At 45.7% G+C, this 19,214-nt stretch overlaps 3 protein-coding genes across 4 annotated transcripts; 1 reads left to right on the top strand and 2 right to left on the bottom strand.

Moving 5' to 3' along the window:
• Positions 1–1,464: 1,464 nt before the first annotated feature.
• LOC134654480 (charged multivesicular body protein 2a) lies at positions 1,465–5,088 on the bottom strand. Its single transcript, XM_063509921.1, has 6 exons — positions 4,995–5,088; positions 4,663–4,831; positions 3,311–3,523; positions 3,006–3,103; positions 2,261–2,364; positions 1,465–1,577 (listed from the first exon to the last, which is right to left on the bottom strand). Coding segments are annotated over exons 1-6 (699 nt in total). The 5' UTR covers positions 4,997–5,088.
• Positions 5,089–5,451: 363 nt separating this feature from the next.
• LOC134654901 (replication factor C subunit 2) lies at positions 5,452–8,139 on the top strand. Its single transcript, XM_063510361.1, has 4 exons — positions 5,452–5,885; positions 6,628–6,849; positions 7,145–7,381; positions 7,891–8,139. The coding sequence occupies exons 1-4, from the start codon at positions 5,523–5,525 to the stop codon at positions 8,116–8,118; spliced, it is 1,050 nt and encodes a 349-aa protein (XP_063366431.1). The 5' UTR covers positions 5,452–5,522; the 3' UTR covers positions 8,119–8,139.
• Positions 8,140–11,821: 3,682 nt separating this feature from the next.
• On the bottom strand, positions 11,822–18,509 carry LOC134654654 (glucosamine-6-phosphate isomerase). 2 transcript variants are annotated; one of them, XM_063510125.1, is made up of 5 exons: positions 18,258–18,509; positions 18,005–18,187; positions 14,664–14,848; positions 13,967–14,140; positions 11,822–12,000 (listed from the first exon to the last, which is right to left on the bottom strand). In XM_063510125.1, the coding sequence occupies exons 1-5, from the start codon at positions 18,481–18,483 to the stop codon at positions 11,956–11,958; spliced, it is 813 nt and encodes a 270-aa protein (XP_063366195.1). In that variant the 5' UTR covers positions 18,484–18,509; the 3' UTR covers positions 11,822–11,955. The 2 variants fall into 2 exon arrangements, with proteins under 2 accessions (XP_063366195.1, XP_063366194.1); XM_063510124.1 differs by lacking the exon at positions 11,822–12,000 and adding an exon at positions 12,808–12,904.
• Between the last annotated feature and the right edge of the window lie 705 nt (positions 18,510–19,214).

Here is a 19,214-nt window from a genome sequence, read left to right as displayed (position 1 = left end):
TTACGTGTGGTTATGGTTATTATTATGTATATTATATTTATGTGATAAGTGAATTCCTTACGTAGAGTAAGCGTAGAATAGGGGATGTGCAATTTTTAGAACATTATTTAAGCAAATCATATTTTATTATAATGTTATCTGTACGTGTTATACATATAAATAAACGGAGAAGGTTAAACTGCGTTTCATTTTGTTCTAATAAAAGACTAGTTCATTACAAAAATATTTATTAAAATGTAGATAAACTTAATTATTATAATAACAACATTGCGTTCGTTCGACGTGCCGCGGCGCGCGGTATACATATTATACAGAGTTGCTAGCTTATCATTACTAGCGGGTACATTCATAGCTATTGGTTGAGTTGAGGCTCGTTTGGTGTCCTAAGACACTCTTAAACTTTTTGACCCGAAGGGACTGGCACTGGCGAGCTCGTGGGCCAGACCCGTCTTAATGGTGTAACAAAATAATTACACCCCTTGACACTAAAAGTAGTCCTTATTTTACAATGTCTATTTTACAATGTTCGGATAGCTGTTTCTTTTGTTTGTTGATTATAGTTGTAGATCGGAATTCAAAATCCCACTAAAATGATGAGTAGACACGAGTACATTCGTGCAAAGCTAAAGCGAGTTTCTTTAATAGACCTACAAAGGTGTCGCACCAGTTGTCTCACGCGCACGCTCACAAACATGTTATACAGAGATAGCAATCCAAATGGGGTAGTGAGACTAGTGCGAAATTTGAAAACAAACTTTCTTTCTTATTATGTTTGCAATTTTCTGCAACGCAATTGGCCCGATATAAACGAATCTGTTCTTTACTCTAAAATTGTCGTTGTGAATTTTAATTATCTAGGGGCTCCGTGTGAAGGCCTCGCGATATGCTTAGAAAATGAAAAAGTAAAAAATACTTAGTTAATTGAGTCATTATCACAGTGAACTCACAATAGTCTTGCGCCATAGATCGACAAAAAATATATTTACAGTACATATGTGGTTACTTTTCCGTACTAGTGCGTAAAATAGCACTTTTCGTGCGTGTGTCGAAACTTTAAAGTGCCATATGTACTGTAAAACGTTGTTCGATACACGTGCGAATAGGTAATTCGCAACTCGTGTCGATTTAAAACACTCCCTTCGGTCGTGTCTTAATTTATCGCCACTCGTTTCGAATTTACTCTTTTTCGCACTTGTATCGAAAATAACTATTATCTAATCATTCTGTCGGTAAATAGAACCTGTTGAGAATTGCGACCTCTAGAGTAGAACATCTGGACGTACGAAAGCATTTTGCCCAAGTTAAAACGGAGGCCTTCGCTAACGCTTCGGTCAATTAACACAATATTTATTCTTAGATTTTCTCTCACTACCCTACACGAATCGCGTACCCTGTAAACGAGTAGCACGCTGTCTCCGTCTTGTGTTCGCCGTCTCTCTCATACCGTAGTGATTGCAGGAGTGTCTACTCGCGGCGCAGGTTGTCGAGCCGCGCCTGCAGCTCGGCGTCGGCGTCCGGGGCTCCGCCGCCGCCGCCGGAGCCGCCCGCTACGGCTTGAGGCGACGCTGGGGTTTTCGCTGCAATGACACATATCTAACATCAGAAGCTACCCACTTTTAACTGACATGAAAATTGAAAAAGCGGCCAAGTGCGAGTCGGACTCGCCCATGAAAGGTTCCGTATTTAGGCGATTTATGACGTATAAAAAAAAACTACTTACTAGATCTCGTTCAAACCAATTTTCGGTGGAAGTTTACATGGTAATGTACATCATATATTTTTTTTAGTTTTATCATTATCTTATTTTAGAAGTTACAGGGGGGGGGGACACACACATTTTACCACTTTGGAAGTGTCTCTCGCGCAAACTATTCAGTTTAGAAAAAATTATATTAGAAACCTCAATATCATTTTTGAAGACCTATCCATAGATACCCGACACGTATGGGTTTGATTTTTGAGTTTCAGTTCGAAGTATGGGGAACCCCAAAAATTTATTGTTTTTTTTCTATTTTCGTGTGAAAATCTTAATGCGGTTTACAGAATACATTACATCTACTTACCAAGTTTCAACAGTATAGTTCTTATAGTTTCGGAGAAAAGTGGCTGTGACATACGGACGGACAGACAGACGGACAGACAGACAGACAGACATGACGAATCTATAAGGGTTCCGTTTTTTGCCATTTGGCTACGGAACCCTAAAAACGGGATCCTCAGTTCGCCGTAGCCTGACAAGTTTATCGCGGCCAACGCCGACACTCACCGGATATGGACAGCGAGCCCGTGGCCTGCGGCAGGCCGGACAGCGTGTCGGTGAGCTGCAGCCCCAGCTCGTCCAGGATCTGTCCGACCACCACGTCACTGGAAATAAACACATCGCGTTAAGCCCCTGCATAGAGAAATATAGTAAGACAAGAGTGCTCACTCCATACATCAGTTCAGACTGTTAATTTTAGTGTCTACATCTAGCATCGAGTAGTGGAACTATCAGTACTGCTATTTGACAATAGATGTAGCAGTACTGATAGTTCCGCTACTCGATGCTAGATGCTAATAGCCTTTTTGGTACTAAAACTGATGTATGGAGTGAGCACTCTATGTATTTTTTTCTCTATGGCCACTGCTATTGCTTGTACTAAGTCAGACAATAACCTACTTTTTTATGATATAGGAGGCAAACGAGCAGACAAATCGCCTGATGGTCGTCGTCTGGAAATGTAGCTTTAGCCGAATCGGACAGTAAAAAGCCGGTCACGTCCAATTAAGCTAGACTCCTCAGCAACAGTAACGAAACTCTTAACTGCCCTTTGGCCCCTTCTTTGGTGTACTCATACTCTCATACTCATACTCATTTTTTATTGGTAATGGTGATTACATGTCAACTTACATAGCTAGTACAAATAACATAATAAAAACAAAAAATATAAATATAAAGTACTTGATATCTTTGCAATGTGGTTTTACGAATTGTCAATGAACAATGAGGATAAACCTGCAGTTACCTTTCCTCTTCGTCCTCGTCTCCCTCCATGGCCTCGTCGATGGAGTCGTTCATCATCTCTTCTTTCATGTCCATGATCTCTGACTGCTTCTCAAACTCCTGAAATGTATCAAATTAGACATTTCATTTATTTTTTACATAAAAGGGAATCTCAACACTAAAGAAATTGACGTGTTTTTTATGGTTTATTACCTGAAGTGTAACAAATTTAACAATTTATAATTGTTTTTTGTAAGTCGGTGGACTGTATCTCAAAAACTGTAATATAAACACTACCTCTTGATGAGTTATAGAACACACACAAACCTGCAGAATCTTCTGTATCTGCGGCATGTTCAACTGCCGGTTCATGGTAGCCATGGCCCTTGTGACGCCGCGCATGGCCTGCGCCATCGTGGACTGTGACTTGAGGGTCTGGATCTTGAGGCCGACGGCCTGGATGTTGGCCTTCATCAGCATGAACTTGCGCACATACCGCCGCGTGCGCACCAGGTCCTTCGCCATTATCTTTACTGCATCCTGACACACACCACACAATTATCATTCATTTTACAACATCAAAAACATCTAATTATACATTTTAACCCTCGACGAAAAAAGTGAGGGTGTTATATGTTTGATGCCAATGTCTGTCTGAGGCATCGTAGCTCTCTAACAGATAGTCCGATTTCGATGCGGTTTTTAGGGTTCCGTAGCCAAATGGCAAAAAACGGAACCCTTATAGATTCGTCATGTCTGTCTGTCTGTCTGTCCGTCTGTCCGTCTGTCTGTCCGTCCGTATGTCACAGCCACTTTTCTCCGAAACTATAAGAACTATACTGTTGAAACTTGGTAAGTAGATGTATTCTGTGAACCGCATTAAGATTTTCACACGAAAATAGAAAAAAAGCAATAAATTTTTGGGGTTCCCCATACTTCGAACTGAAACTCAATAATTTTTTTTTCCTCAAACCCATACGTGTGGGGTATCTATGGATAGGTCTTCAAAAATGATATTGAGGTTTCTAATATCATTTTTTTCTAAACTGAATAGTTTGCGCGAGAGACACTTCCAAAGTGGTAAAATGTGTGTCCCCCCCCCTGTAACTTCTAAAATAAGAGAATGATAAAACTAAAAAAAATATATGATGTACATTACCATGTAAACTTCCACCGAAAATTGGTTTGAACGAGATCTAGTAAGTAGTTTTTTTTTTATACGTCTTAAATCGCCTAAATACGGAACCCTTCATGGGCGAGTCCGACTCGCACTTGGCCGCTTTTATTTTATGTGGATTACATGGATGTCGTAAAAGGTGACTAAGGGAGTAAAATGATAGTCAACTAAGGATCCAACTGGTCCATTTCAATTGTTTAGGTTTCTTAGGTACATTTTAATTAAACTTCAACTTATGGTAGCAAATAAACAATCATAGGTTTGAAAGGGACATAAATTTGATTTACAAATAGTGATAATTATTTTCATTAGTATTAGCATGAGAAGACCATGTGGATTGTGATATTATAAACAGAACAACATTTTATTGACTTTAATCCATCATAGATATTTATTTTTAGAGAGTTGGTGGTCTTTGGAAATAAAGACAATTTTCTGAGTGGTGGGTAATCACTGAAAGGGTAAATACTACTGTAGGTAGTAAGAAGTGGAGAGTAGGTACCATCTGCCCCTCCTTGGCCAACTTCTTGATGTCATTGATGAGTTTCTTCTCCTGCTGCTCCATCTTGGCGCGCTCGCGCTCCAGGTCGCGCACCGCCTTGTTCAGGGCGCGCTGGTTCTTGCGCAGCATCTCATCCGGCGACATGCGGTGCCCGAACAACCACTCCATCCTAGCTAGCTGCTCGGCTGAACCTGCCCTCGACTACCAATGTCATTTAAACACTGAACGACACTTGTGATAATTTAAGTGGCTGAATCTTTTGATACCTTATGATTTTTGGTTCAATATAATACGCATGGTTATTAGTTTACATATAATTAGACCTTAATTACATTTGGAGACATGTTTACCTGTCTATGCGTAAATACAGTAGATGATGTGATGTGATGATTCACCGCTCGATATTCAACTCGCTACAAGATTAACTATATTAAAACGACGTAGGTATAAAATAGTGCACTTTTTTGGGGCAAATTTATATATACCAATTTCTGGTTTTGGTTGGGAAACAAAATTTTGTTTACCCAAAAAGGGATTTCCTTAGGGTTCACTTCTGTCAATCAGCTGTCATTTTGACTCCTTTTGTCATGTAAAACCATTCCAGTTTAGGATAACTTTCTATACGTGTGCTACTTCAGTACAGTCGTATAAACATTTAACTTAAACAGTATTAATTCATTTACGTGAAAAAAAAAGTAGTCTGTGGTCTACTGTCAATGTCAAATTTGGCAAGTGAAGTGAAACGAAATGAAACCGCGCATTACGCGCGTATTTACGTTTTTCTAATTTTTCTTTTCATTAAGTATTTCGAGAAAAGAGAACGTGTTCTATCTATATTGCTTTTTTAAATCGTCAGGACAATGAGCGACGACGACATAACTATAATGGAGGTGGACGAGCCGGAGCCGAAGGCGTCGAAAGCGAGCCAGAGCAAGCCGGCGGGACACCTGCCGTGGATCGAGAAGTACCGGCCTCAGACGTTTGCGGACATCGTGGGGAATGAGGATACTGTGGCTCGGCTGGCAGTGTTCGCGCGCACGGGCAACGCGCCCAACATCATCATCGCGGGCCCGCCGGGCGTGGGCAAGACCACGACGATCCTGTGCCTCGCGCGCGCGCTGCTGGGCCCCGCGTTCAAGGACGCCGTGCTCGAGCTTAACGCTTCCAACGACCGAGGCATCGACGTCGTGCGCAACAAGATCAAGATGTTCGCGCAACAGAAGGTTACACTAAAAAATAATCTCATTTCATTGTTTACTTATTACCATTCATACATATTTCTTAGGTGCCTTGGCATGCAATATGGTCGATACTAGTCCCATTCAATTTTGCATTTTGTTTGAGCTTTCTCTTTTAAAGGATCTTTACAGACCAGTTGGTTACCTGAGCCTCAGATCTGTGGAGTTTATGCATTAGAAGCACCTGAAGTAGTATGCAATACCCCCCCCCCCCCCCCGACGTGCTTTTGGGTTGAGTGTGAAAAGTTGTTCACCCTTAAGTTGTTGTGCACTCCACTCGGTCATCCATGAGTCGTGTATGTCCCACTCGTTGTCAATATGCACCATCCCAAGAGCTCAAGTTCTCAAGACTCAAGTTTCTCTCCAAAGTCAGTGAGGTCTTTATGGATAGGCAGTGTGGGTTGACATTCGGTTTTTATAGCCTCTCGGAGCTGGCACTTTTTTCGTCGCAGGTGTGGTGGTTCTATCGCGCTAAGAGCTGGGAGCACCTGATGCTAAACAGTTAACTTTGCTTTTTTGTGCTAATATAAGTTTGTTTGAAGCCAGGGAAAATATAAATGTTTAATTAAAATTCAATCAAGCAAATGTAGATAATTTGGCCTTTGCCAAAGGCTGTATTTTTTATGATTTCCAAAAAAGATGAGGGTGTAATATTCAAAAACAAAAAACATAGTTGGGTTAGGGTATTTCAAACTTTTCTTATCAGATTGGATGATTTTGGTTGCAGGTGACACTGCCACCTGGTCGACATAAGATTGTCATCTTGGACGAGGCGGACAGCATGACGGAGGGTGCCCAGCAAGCACTGCGGCGTACCATGGAGCTGTACTCGGCCACCACACGTTTTGCGCTAGCAGCCAATACCTCTGAAAAGATCATTGAGCCCATACAGTCACGGTGTGCTGTGCTACGATACTCCAAGCTTACAGATGCTCAGATACTTGCCAAGGTCAGTATATCATCATCACACTGTTCACGGACGATTTGTAAACCTTAATGCAAAGACAAGGTTACAGACCTTAATGCTTACATATGTACTGCAGATGCAGTCTTGTAACTCAATTAGTGATTTTGCATGGAAATCTATCCTAATTTCAAACCTGATCTTAGTATCTATAATTACATATTAAGTATCAGAATTAATTTGACAGTGATAGCCATATAAATCTTACTCTTGTTTCTAGACAGGAAATTTGAGATTGAAAAAATCCTGGAATTGTCTGTCTATTGGCTAATGTTTACAGGTGGTAGAGGTATGCGAGAAAGAGCAGCTCTCCTACACAGAAGAAGGTGTGAGCGCAGTAGTGTTCACAGCGCAGGGCGACCTTCGCGCCGCGCTCAACAACCTGCAGGCCACTGCGCAGGGCTTCAGACACGTCGCCCCGGACAGCGTGTTCAAAGTGTGCGACGAGCCGCACCCCATGCTCGTGCGGGGCATGCTGGAGGCCTGTACCAGGCAGGATATACACGAGGCCTATAAGGTATGTACAACATAAGACCTAGGTGTATAGTCACAAAGATTATCTTCCATAAGGCACATGTTTCCTTCTATAAACTAAACACGAGTTTACTATAAACCCCTAGCTAGAATCTTTTTTGCGTCTTTTATTATTATTATAGCTTTATTTACTCAGTGCTCTACATTTTTAATATTAACAATTCATAAGTGTATTCAAACTGTACTTAATCCTATTTTATGTTATATTGGTTGCACTGATCCCGGGTGAAAGCCTCCTCGTTACTGTAGCATAGGTACTCTATAAACGCCTTCCATTTCTCTCTGTTTTTTGCTGTTTCCATCCAGTTCTTTCCAGCTAGTTGTATGATGTCGTCCGCCCATCGTTTTGAGGTTTCCCTCGACCTCTTTTTCCCCTTGGACCTGACCATTTTGTAACCCTTAAAGATCCATCTTCCGTCCAAATATCTGGACAAACGGCCAGCCCAGCGCCCGCAGTTTTTGCGTCTAGTCAATTCTATTTTTGTTTTGCAGGTGATTGCAAAGCTGTGCAAACTAGGTTACGCGGCGGAGGACATCGTGTCGAACATCTTCCGCGTGTGCAAGACGCTGGAGGCGAGCGAGGAGCTGCGGCTCGCGTTCATCCGCGAGGTGGGGCTGACGCACATGCGCGTCGCCGACGGACTGTCCGCGCCGCTGCAGCTGGCCGGGCTGCTGGCGAGGATGTGCCGCGTGGCCGGGGGAGGGGACTCGGACTGGTGACGCACATGCGCGTCGCCGACGGACTGTCCGCGCCGCTGCAGCTGGCCGGGCTGCTGGCGAGGATGTGCCGCGTGGCCGGGGGAGGGGACTCGGACTGGTGACGCACATGCGCGTCGCCGACGGACTGTCCGCGCCGCTGCAGCTGGCCGGGCTGCTGGCGAGGATGTGCCGCGTGGCCGGGGGAGGGGACTCGGACTGGTGACGCACATGCGCGTCGCCGACGGACTGTCCGCGCCGCTGCAGCTGGCCGGGCTGCTGGCGAGGATGTGCCGCGTGGCCGGGGGAGGGGACTCGGACTGGTGACGCACATGCGCGTCGCCGACGGACTGTCCGCGCCGCTGCAGCTGGCCGGGCTGCTGGCGAGGATGTGCCGCGTGGCCGGGGGAGGGGACTCGGACTGGTGACGCACATGCGCGTCGCCGACGGACTGTCCGCGCCGCTGCAGCTGGCCGGGCTGCTGGCGAGGATGTGCCGCGTGGCCGGGGGAGGGGACTCGGACTGGTGACGCACATGCGCGTCGCCGACGGACTGTCCGCGCCGCTGCAGCTGGCCGGGCTGCTGGCGAGGATGTGCCGCGTGGCCGGGGGAGGGGACTCGGACTGGTGACGCACATGCGCGTCGCCGACGGACTGTCCGCGCCGCTGCAGCTGGCCGGGCTGCTGGCGAGGATGTGCCGCGTGGCCGGGGGAGGGGACTCGGACTGGTGACGCACATGCGCGTCGCCGACGGACTGTCCGCGCCGCTGCAGCTGGCCGGGCTGCTGGCGAGGATGTGCCGCGTGGCCGGGGGAGGGGACTCGGACTGGTGACGCACATGCGCGTCGCCGACGGACTGTCCGCGCCGCTGCAGCTGGCCGGGCTGCTGGCGAGGATGTGCCGCGTGGCCGGGGGAGGGGACTCGGACTGGTGACGCACATGCGCGTCGCCGACGGACTGTCCGCGCCGCTGCAGCTGGCCGGGCTGCTGGCGAGGATGTGCCGCGTGGCCGGGGGAGGGGACTCGGACTGGTGACGCACATGCGCGTCGCCGACGGACTGTCCGCGCCGCTGCAGCTGGCCGGGCTGCTGGCGAGGATGTGCCGCGTGGCCGGGGGAGGGGACTCGGACTGGTGACGCACATGCGCGTCGCCGACGGACTGTCCGCGCCGCTGCAGCTGGCCGGGCTGCTGGCGAGGATGTGCCGCGTGGCCGGGGGAGGGGACTCGGACTGGTGACGCACATGCGCGTCGCCGACGGACTGTCCGCGCCGCTGCAGCTGGCCGGGCTGCTGGCGAGGATGTGCCGCGTGGCCGGGGGAGGGGACTCGGACTGGTGACGCACATGCGCGTCGCCGACGGACTGTCCGCGCCGCTGCAGCTGGCCGGGCTGCTGGCGAGGATGTGCCGCGTGGCCGGGGGAGGGGACTCGGACTGGTGACGCACATGCGCGTCGCCGACGGACTGTCCGCGCCGCTGCAGCTGGCCGGGCTGCTGGCGAGGATGTGCCGCGTGGCCGGGGGAGGGGACTCGGACTGGTGACGCACATGCGCGTCGCCGACGGACTGTCCGCGCCGCTGCAGCTGGCCGGGCTGCTGGCGAGGATGTGCCGCGTGGCCGGGGGAGGGGACTCGGACTGGTGACGCACATGCGCGTCGCCGACGGACTGTCCGCGCCGCTGCAGCTGGCCGGGCTGCTGGCGAGGATGTGCCGCGTGGCCGGGGGAGGGGACTCGGACTGGTGACGCACATGCGCGTCGCCGACGGACTGTCCGCGCCGCTGCAGCTGGCCGGGCTGCTGGCGAGGATGTGCCGCGTGGCCGGGGGAGGGGACTCGGACTGGTGACGCACATGCGCGTCGCCGACGGACTGTCCGCGCCGCTGCAGCTGGCCGGGCTGCTGGCGAGGATGTGCCGCGTGGCCGGGGGAGGGGACTCGGACTGGTGACGCACATGCGCGTCGCCGACGGACTGTCCGCGCCGCTGCAGCTGGCCGGGCTGCTGGCGAGGATGTGCCGCGTGGCCGGGGGAGGGGACTCGGACTGGTGACGCACATGCGCGTCGCCGACGGACTGTCCGCGCCGCTGCAGCTGGCCGGGCTGCTGGCGAGGATGTGCCGCGTGGCCGGGGGAGGGGACTCGGACTGGTGACGCACATGCGCGTCGCCGACGGACTGTCCGCGCCGCTGCAGCTGGCCGGGCTGCTGGCGAGGATGTGCCGCGTGGCCGGGGGAGGGGACTCGGACTGGTGACGCACATGCGCGTCGCCGACGGACTGTCCGCGCCGCTGCAGCTGGCCGGGCTGCTGGCGAGGATGTGCCGCGTGGCCGGGGGAGGGGACTCGGACTGGTGACGCACATGCGCGTCGCCGACGGACTGTCCGCGCCGCTGCAGCTGGCCGGGCTGCTGGCGAGGATGTGCCGCGTGGCCGGGGGAGGGGACTCGGACTGGTGACGCACATGCGCGTCGCCGACGGACTGTCCGCGCCGCTGCAGCTGGCCGGGCTGCTGGCGAGGATGTGCCGCGTGGCCGGGGGAGGGGACTCGGACTGGTGACGCACATGCGCGTCGCCGACGGACTGTCCGCGCCGCTGCAGCTGGCCGGGCTGCTGGCGAGGATGTGCCGCGTGGCCGGGGGAGGGGACTCGGACTGGTGACGCACATGCGCGTCGCCGACGGACTGTCCGCGCCGCTGCAGCTGGCCGGGCTGCTGGCGAGGATGTGCCGCGTGGCCGGGGGAGGGGACTCGGACTGGTGACGCTGGAGGGGCAACTAGTGACACAGTACAAGAACAGTAGTGAATCTTCATAGAAATGTGCCGCTGCCGGCTTGAATGTGTGCGTGCGCGCCGGGCGCCGTGTACGCACGCGCCGCCACGCACACATTCGCATAATATACGGGGGAATACGGTGGCGGCAGTGTGGGCCGTACCGCGACTGTGATCGCGCGCATTCGAGTACGCTCGCATTTGCCTGCTCTTACCGGCCTTAATTTATACCTCATTTATGAATTGATAGAATATTTCATTATATTATATAAATAGAAACCTAGTGCTACTCATAATACGCAAATAATATTTAACTAAAAATAAAAGTGACAACCCTAGGCGCCAACGTAAGAGTAAGTAAATAACTTGCCGAGCGGCCTTAGATTCACTACTATTCTTAGTGTACTGTGCTAGTGATGTTTCATAAATACCGACCATTTATATTGGTAGCGTGTGTCACGTGTGGTGCGGATGGGCACAGTGAAGTGACTAAAAGCCGTAATCGAACTTCATGAGTGCATTTTAGAGGTAATAGTCCTATGCCTAAATTGATTGATGAAAACTTTCACTTTCATAAAATGGCATCTTCAAATGGTCATTGTGTTAAAAAGTTAAGAAATTATTTGTACTGACTCCTTAATAGTGACTAAGCTCCTTAGCTTAGACAATTAAGTTTAAGTTATTCCATATGAAACTAGGATTATATTAAAATTAAAGTATTCCATGCCTTGAAATAATATGTAAAAATAAATTGTTATATAATTTTTGAAAAATAGTATGCCCTCTGTTGTCCCTAACCATTAGAACCCTTTTTTGTACAGTCAGTAGCAGAAGTTGCTAAGCGAGCCAGGTGTTCAAAATGATCTTAACGCGACTTTATTGCTAAGAGAATAAGAGTGTGTCAAGGTAATTTTGAACACCTCACCCGCTTAACAACTTTTGCTGCTGAATGCACGGTTAGATGAAAGAAACAAGAGTTCGAAATATACATAATCATTTATAGCTTATACTATTACAGTTTTGATCTTATCTAACAGTTGTATAAAATTATAAAACCTAACAGTTAGTTCCAGCGGCGTGGCGTCGGTCGGTCGGGTCAAGTCAAAACGTGTCCTCGATCAGCTTGTTGTGCACGTCCATGAGACTCTGAAACCATTCTCCATTTGTGACTTTATGTTTGGTCCCTTTCTTTTTAGACTAGATTACAAAGTAGATTCGTTTGAGTAAAATCTAACCATCACCAACAGTCTTATAATTAATAGTAAAAATTAAAAAAATATTGATCTTCTAAATTAAAGTAAAATAGCTTAATCTTATAAATAATATTCTCTGGAATCTGATATAAAATAGTACAAAATAGTATAGTAGAGAAACGTTGCATATCCAAACGAAATGCTCGATATGTGAGAACGCTACACGCATTACCACAGTGTTTTGGGCTGAGGCATGCAATCTACTGAAGGAACAGAAAATTCGCTTAGAGTAAATAACAAAACTCTTTTTGGAATGTAGACAAGGACAAAACCAGGCCAAACAGAAACTTTTCCCAGGGTTCCGTGTCATCTATACCATTCAATACATTGTCTTGCCTTCAACATTTATAGGTACTAAAATTGACGATAAACATTTTAAACTCATCTTAAAGGAGTGAGTTTTCACTGCCCTGTATTGTATGGTAGGTATCTGTTTGTTTGTCGGTTGGTTAGATAGTTTAGGAGTGAAGTTGTTCCCTTCATGACATAATATCTGTTAAGCCCTCGCTACACGGTCGCCGACAAGCCTTCTAACCGTCTGACCTTGGTCTGTCCTTGGTCAGTTTTGGTCAAATTTTGTTGGAAACAACTGTCTACACGGTCCGTCCAGACCAAGGCCACGCGGTCTGAGGGGCTTGTCGACGACCGTGTAGCAAGGGCTTTAGTGTGTCTGTGTTGCGATGCCTCGTGAGTGCATGGTTACACCGTGGCGGGGCGGGGCGGCGCCGCTAGTGCAGCACGCTCTGCTTATCGACGGGTAGCTCGGCGATCAGCCGCTGGTGCTCCTCGCTCAGCGCCTACACACACACGTACACTCAGACACCCGCTCTGGACGATGTGTTGCATAAACAAGTTGACCATTATCATTTCCTATCTATTAAAGAATGTAGTGCTCATTGAATTTAGACTATATAAGTAATCCGAAGTGCATTATTTTTGCGGAATAGCTATCCGAATCTCTAATCTAGAGAGGAAACTATAAAATGACGCTATTTGGGATGGATTTTATCTCAAAAATAACTTTACTTTAAATAACCAGTCTTTAATAATAGGAAACCATCATCCTTATGGTGTACACTGTACGAGTGTTTATCACACATCACAAAGCAAGGCGTTCGCACTCAATAATAATAATAATAGGCGTTAATAGCGTTAATTGAATCCAAAAGCGCCAATGACTTCGTGAAAGGTAAGTCTGAGTGTACCCCATGCATTCCTCTGCCTCATACACACATGCTTGTAAATCATGTCAGGTTCTTTGGAAAACAGATTAGGGAATTCAGAATAAATAAATAAAATAAAATATTTTTATTGACAAAAAACAAGTTACTAAGTGGGTTTTGAAGTCCCTGACTTCTGAGCTAGGTAAAGACCTGTGTTACAGAAGTCAGTGTCCTCTCCTAGACAATAGAAACTATATAAGGAACATCTAATCTAGTATGACTTATTTACTACATTTCCCATTTTGTTTTTATTTTATATTTAAAGCAATTAATTATAGGGCCTGTTTTGATACCAGAAAACAATGCCATTCTAATATGAGTGCATAGCAATTACATTATATATATATACATATTGTGTGTGTGTGTGTGTGTGTATGTGTATGTGTGTGAGTATTCTAATGTAGGATGCTTTCAGTTTGAGAATATGTGGCGCTTAGAAATATTGCATGCATTTTAATAATAAATGTTTTATCCACAATATCGTTAGTTACCTACAAGTCCTACAACTAACGATTTAAGTCTTTTTCTTCTTCATTCGAATGCTGGCAGAAACAGTGCCGAACTCACACTTGTAACTGACCAATCGTAGACCTTATGTTATTGCAATAAGGTTTACGAGTGATATGGGACACGTACCTTGAAGTACTTGACGGTCTTAACCCGCAGCTCCAGCGTGGCGTCCTCGTCAGCTATGAGCAGCGTTTGAGGGTGCTGCTGGAAGGCGGACACGGTCCACATGTGGTTGACGCCCTCCTCGACGGCGCGGGACAGCGCCAGCGCCTTGTGCACGCCCGTGATCAGGATCATCACCTGCAACAACACCGGAGCGGAGCGCTTCACCAAAATGCTAATTGTTTTTCCTGTATTTTCTCCAAGCGTCAAACAGCTCTAACATTTACATGTATACAATCCTAGCCAGATAAAAATATTATAGTATCAGATTTCTCCATGCAAGATGCGATATGAGATAGGTATGCGTTTATGCCTGTGGGACCTAAGGGATAAGGGTCTCCCCATACTTATCGACGCGGATTCGGCGAAAGCCGATAGTAAACAGCATAAACAGGTAAGGTTCGGTTCGGCTCCGTTCGGCCGTCGACGGCCGACGCGTCGGCGTCTTTTTCGCTCTTATTGCGTGGACATAAAGTTTCATTTCTATTGGCATTGCCGATTCCGCGTCGATAAGTTTGGGGAGACCCTAAGGGAGGAGGAAAATATTGCAAATGCCGATGTGAGTTGAGCTTCGAAAGCCTTGAGGAAATCAATTTCTTACCACTACGGAAAGTCTACGTCAGCATTGAAGTCTCGACCTGGATGTCCAGGATACACTGACCTCCTTGGCATCCATGACTGTCCCCACGCCGACGGTGAGCGCCTGCCGCGGCACCTGCGAGATGTCGCCGCCGAAGAACCGCTTGTTGGCTTCCAGCGTGTCGTAGGCGAGGGTCTTCACTCGTGTCCGGGACACCAACGAGGAGCCCGGCTCGTTGAACGCGATGTGCCCGTCCGGACCGATTCCTGTGGTGAATGTGCGAGATTTTAAGGAGATTGCAGAGAGGTAAAAACTAGAGATGCCACGAAAATTCTGCAACTATTCGGTATTCGGCCTATTCGGCCACTTTGCCGAATATTCGGTATTCGGCCGAATATTGCCTACTATTCGGCCGAATACCGAATATCTGTTGTACTACTTAAAAAGAAAAAATTCACAATAAAAAATAATCAAAAACTATGTAGGTATATTTAGAATGTGTTCTTGGAAAGTTGTTAAATACGAAGACCCTTTTTTGAGCATTTGTTGTTTAAAAAACATTTTATTTTTATCATGAGTCTGTTTTGTTTGAGTCTATTCATTAATACTGTTCAACAAAAATATATCTTAGCTAACGTCATCGAACGTAGAGCTTTGTTAGCGATCAGTTTTCATAATAATTGTGACTCAAAATGTTCGCATGTCATGCCAAATATTCGGTCGCCGAATATTCGGTATTCGGCCGCCGAATATTCGGTATTCGGCCAAAACCACTATTCGGGGCATCTCTAGTAAAAACATACGACGCAAAGTGAATTACCTAAAGGGGGAACTCCGCCATTTTGGAGACATACCTATTGCATATTCATAATGATAATGGTGTCTGAAAAGAATGTGAAACCATAGTAGCGGACTAATCTTGTATCCCACACCCAACAAGCAAAATACAGTTTTATAATTATCCCAAGACCATCCTTTTATCAGAACTATAAGGGAATTATAAGCGGTTACAAGTCCGGAAAAGGGCCCACTTTATAAGTCTATTCGCACTTATAAGATATTTGTAATGGCCCGTTGAAGTACCAATTACGCCAGTAGTACTCCTAAAATAGAATTACGTTAATCCAAATAGTCCTGTAAAATCTACTTTAAGTTTTTTATAGTAGAAAGTGAGATTAATACGTTCTCAACAATGCTTTTATAATTCCAAGTATATTTGGCACTTATAAGATATTTATAATGGCCCGTTGAAATTCCAATTACGCCAATAGTACTCCTATAATAGAACTACCTTAATCTAAATACTCCTGTAAAACCTACTCTAAGTATTTTATAGCAAAAAGTGAGATTAATACGCTCTCAACAATGTTTTTATAATTCCATATCTGAATAGTCGTGGAACGGAATCGCTTGTTGCCAAACACTTGTTTACATATTGTGTTTTTTTTTTGTAATTCAAGCAAATTGTAAGGTAAGTAATGAATGTGAATTCTATTAATGTCTTGGTGAATTACTATTTTTAGCGTACTACATACGTAGGGGAACATGGATTTTCTGTGAAATCTATCACGTTTATGGTTAAAATTTTAACGCGCCTCTTGTATTTGGAATATTTACATATTAATATTTATCAATTTGTTTAGAAAATTGTACAGGTAGCTGCCATTTTCGCAGTAGGCATTTTGAATTGCGTTATAGTACTACAATAGGTGCACATGGTTTTATAACGGCATGTGGCAAGACCAAAGAACTCGCCATGTTCTTACCAAAGTAGGGTTAAGCAATGTAAAATTAAAATAAAAAACCCTCGACACAAAAACCTAACTATAAAAAGTAATAAAACGTATAGCAGTAGCAGTTGTACGTCAGGGTTATCACTACTATGCATAAACTAAAGTACAAAAAATATTTTTTCTTTGTTTTCAAACACACCAATATTTTCAAGCAATGAAAATTCCATGTTAATATTTGAAATAAATGCGAAAAAAAAACCTGATTTTATAAACAAAATAACAGATACATTGAAACGCATCTAATATTGACATTGACCTGTTAATTTATTATTATATATTTGACAGTAAATTAAACCGGGTTATATCGGAAGAGGGTCAACAAGGTTCTCGATCAATTTTATTAATCTTACATACAATAAAGTTAAAGCAAAATGGTTCATCATAATCGCCAACCCTGACACAGAACTGTCATATGCTACGGTTTTGCTAGCTCCGTTGCGGGGTATGCTTATAAGCGCTTATAAGTCTAAGTAACCGGAGTGATTACTCCTCAGTATATATACTCTTGATATTGGCTCTTACAGGAGTCATAAGATTATAACAGCCTGCAGATGTTCTCTTATAAGCGCTTATAAGTCTGAGTAACCGGAGTGATTACTCCTCAGTATATATACTCTTGATATTGGCTCTTACAGGAGTCATAAGATTATAACAGCCCGCATATGTTCTCTTATAAGCGCTTATAAGTCTAAGTAACCGGAGTGATTACTCCTCAGTATATATACTCTTGATATTGGCTCTTACAGGAGTCATAAGATTATAACGGCCCGCAGTTGTTCTCTTATAAGCGCTTATAAGTCTAAGTAACCGGAGTGATTACTCCTCAGTACGTATACTCTTGATATTGGCTCTTACAGGAGTCATAAGATTATAACGGCCCGCAGATGTTCTCTTATAAGCGCTTATAAGTCTAAGTAACCGGAGTGATTACTCCTCAGTACGTATACTCTTGATATTGGCTCTTACAGGAGTCATAAGATTATAACGGCCCGCAGATGTTCTCTTATAAGCGCTTATAAGTCTAACTAACCGGAGTGATTACTCCTCAGTATATATACTCTTGATATTGGCTCTTACAAGAGTCATAAGATTATAACGGCCCGCAGATGTTCTCTTATAAGCGCTTATAAGTCTAAGTAACCGGAGTTATTACTCCTAAGTGTAATCACTCTTGGTGTATGCTTTTATAAGATAAATTATGCCTATAATGGCCAGGAAATCTTTTCTTGTAAACGGTTACAAGGTGAAGTTATAGTAGTAAATGTGCTCAAGTTAATACGGCATTTAATTATGCTCTAAAAAGCGCACTAGCCAATTTTGATGCTATAATTGGAGTTTTATAAATCCAAATAGCCTTATAAAGTATGCGTTCTGGGATAATTTTGCTTGTTGGGCAGTTAATGAAATCTAAGTGTAAGTAATAGAAAATCTAAAGGATAAGTCTAATATTTTTAGCAGGACAGCACATTGTTTAAATTAGGTAATATGTAGGTACCTACTCAATATGACTTGGTACTTCGGTCATAGATGACGCCAGACGCCTCTTAATGCGTGTAATGTACCTATTCATGAAGAATTTTATCGACACATTTCAGCAAAAGCTGATGTAATGCGTTTAGAAGATCTTACCTCCGATAAAAAGATGCACGCCGCCCGCGGCCGCGATCAGCTCCTCATACCGGTGGCACTCGGCGGCCAGGTCCGGCGCGTTGCCGTCCAGCACATGCGCGTTGCCGGGCTCGATGTCGATGTGCTTGAAGAACTCGTTCCACATGTAGTAGTGGTACGACTCGGGGTGGTCGCGGGGCAAGCCTGCAATATCATTCATTAAAATCTGAACTGGTGTTCGCATTTAAGATGTTCCTATCTGCCGAATACTCACCGACATACTCGTCCATGTTGAATGTAGTGACGTATTTAAAGGACAGCCGGCCCTCCTTATAGAAGTCGATAAGCCGCCGGTACATCCCCAGAGGCGTCCCGCCCGTGGGCAGCCCCAGCACGAAGTGGCGGCCGGGACCGGGCTTGAACTCCGAGATGCGTTGGAGCACGAACCTCGCCGCCCAGTCCGCCACCACGTTGGCGTCGTCGAGGATGATTAACCGCATTGCTAGGCTTCTAGTGTTTTGTTACAGCTGCATGCAATATGGGAAGAAATAATAATTATATTTGAGACCTGAATGAAGGCAGGTTATCTTTGTTCTGTAATGAATTTTGAAGGATTTAATGACTTATACATTCTTGTTAGGTATAAGGTTACCTACCTACTGAATGCTTCAACCTTTTAGGAGTACCTAAGGTAGGTAGAAACTGTAGAAAGATATATTTCTCTGTATGACTTCGATCTTAAGAGACATCGTGAGCGTCACGTAAACTATCATTAAGTGGTCAATAAATACCTACTGATAAGGAGTCAATGGCCTAAATCGAGCAATAAAAACAACGCCAGAGTGATAATGATAAGTGGGTGCATTGCGACAGCGTATCTGCGGTGGGTATGTGGTACGTAATACCTACGAGGGGCGGCTGAAAAGTTCGCGGCCTTAAATAAAAGAGTATTAAAGTAAATGTTAATTATTAATAATCGTTAGTAATGGCGGCAATATTTAAACTGCCAAAGAGGCGGGGAAAAAAGTAGCCTAGTTATTTTTCTAGCTTAGGCCGCGAATATTTCAGCCTCCCCTCGTATATGGTTGTGTCAAATAAATAGGTAAGCTACATTGCTAGTACCTCACTAAGTATACGGAATTGTTATTCTTAGGTACTACTTACCTAAGAATAACAATTTCGTATGTTCACATCAATTAATTGGCACTATCTGTTTTTCTAAACAGCTAAT

The sequence above is a fragment of the Cydia amplana genome, chromosome 15 (assembly GCF_948474715.1).
Source record: "Cydia amplana chromosome 15, ilCydAmpl1.1, whole genome shotgun sequence".
NCBI classification, from domain to species: domain Eukaryota; kingdom Metazoa; phylum Arthropoda; class Insecta; order Lepidoptera; family Tortricidae; genus Cydia; species Cydia amplana.
Note: the sequence above shows the minus strand (reverse complement) of the source record. Positions and strands in the feature narration are given on the sequence as shown.

What these genes read in the sequence shown, in the direction of transcription:
- LOC134654480 (XM_063509921.1), bottom strand. An exon ending in AGATACAGAAGATTCTGCAG is followed by an intron (nt 3,104 to 3,310) that starts GTTTGTGTGTGT and finishes GATACATTTCAG; the next exon opens with GAGTTTGAGAAGCAGTCAGA. An exon ending in GCTGTCCATATCCGGTGAGT is followed by an intron (nt 1,578 to 2,260) that starts GTCGGCGTTGGC and finishes GTGTCATTGCAG; the next exon opens with CGAAAACCCCAGCGTCGCCT.
- LOC134654901 (XM_063510361.1), top strand. Translation starts at nt 5,523, where the DNA reads ATGAGCGACGACGACATAACTATAATGGAGGTGGACGAGCCGGAGCCG. An exon ending in ATGCTCAGATACTTGCCAAG is followed by an intron (nt 6,850 to 7,144) that starts GTCAGTATATCA and finishes TAATGTTTACAG; the next exon opens with GTGGTAGAGGTATGCGAGAA. An exon ending in ATATACACGAGGCCTATAAG is followed by an intron (nt 7,382 to 7,890) that starts GTATGTACAACA and finishes TTTGTTTTGCAG; the next exon opens with GTGATTGCAAAGCTGTGCAA.
- LOC134654654 (XM_063510124.1), bottom strand. Translation starts at nt 18,483, where the DNA reads ATGCGGTTAATCATCCTCGACGACGCCAACGTGGTGGCGGACTGGGCG. An exon ending in CAACATGGACGAGTATGTCG is followed by an intron (nt 18,188 to 18,257) that starts GTGAGTATTCGG and finishes ATGATATTGCAG; the next exon opens with GCTTGCCCCGCGACCACCCC. An exon ending in CAGTCATGGATGCCAAGGAG is followed by an intron (nt 14,141 to 14,663) that starts GTCAGTGTATCC and finishes GTGTTGTTGCAG; the next exon opens with GTGATGATCCTGATCACGGG.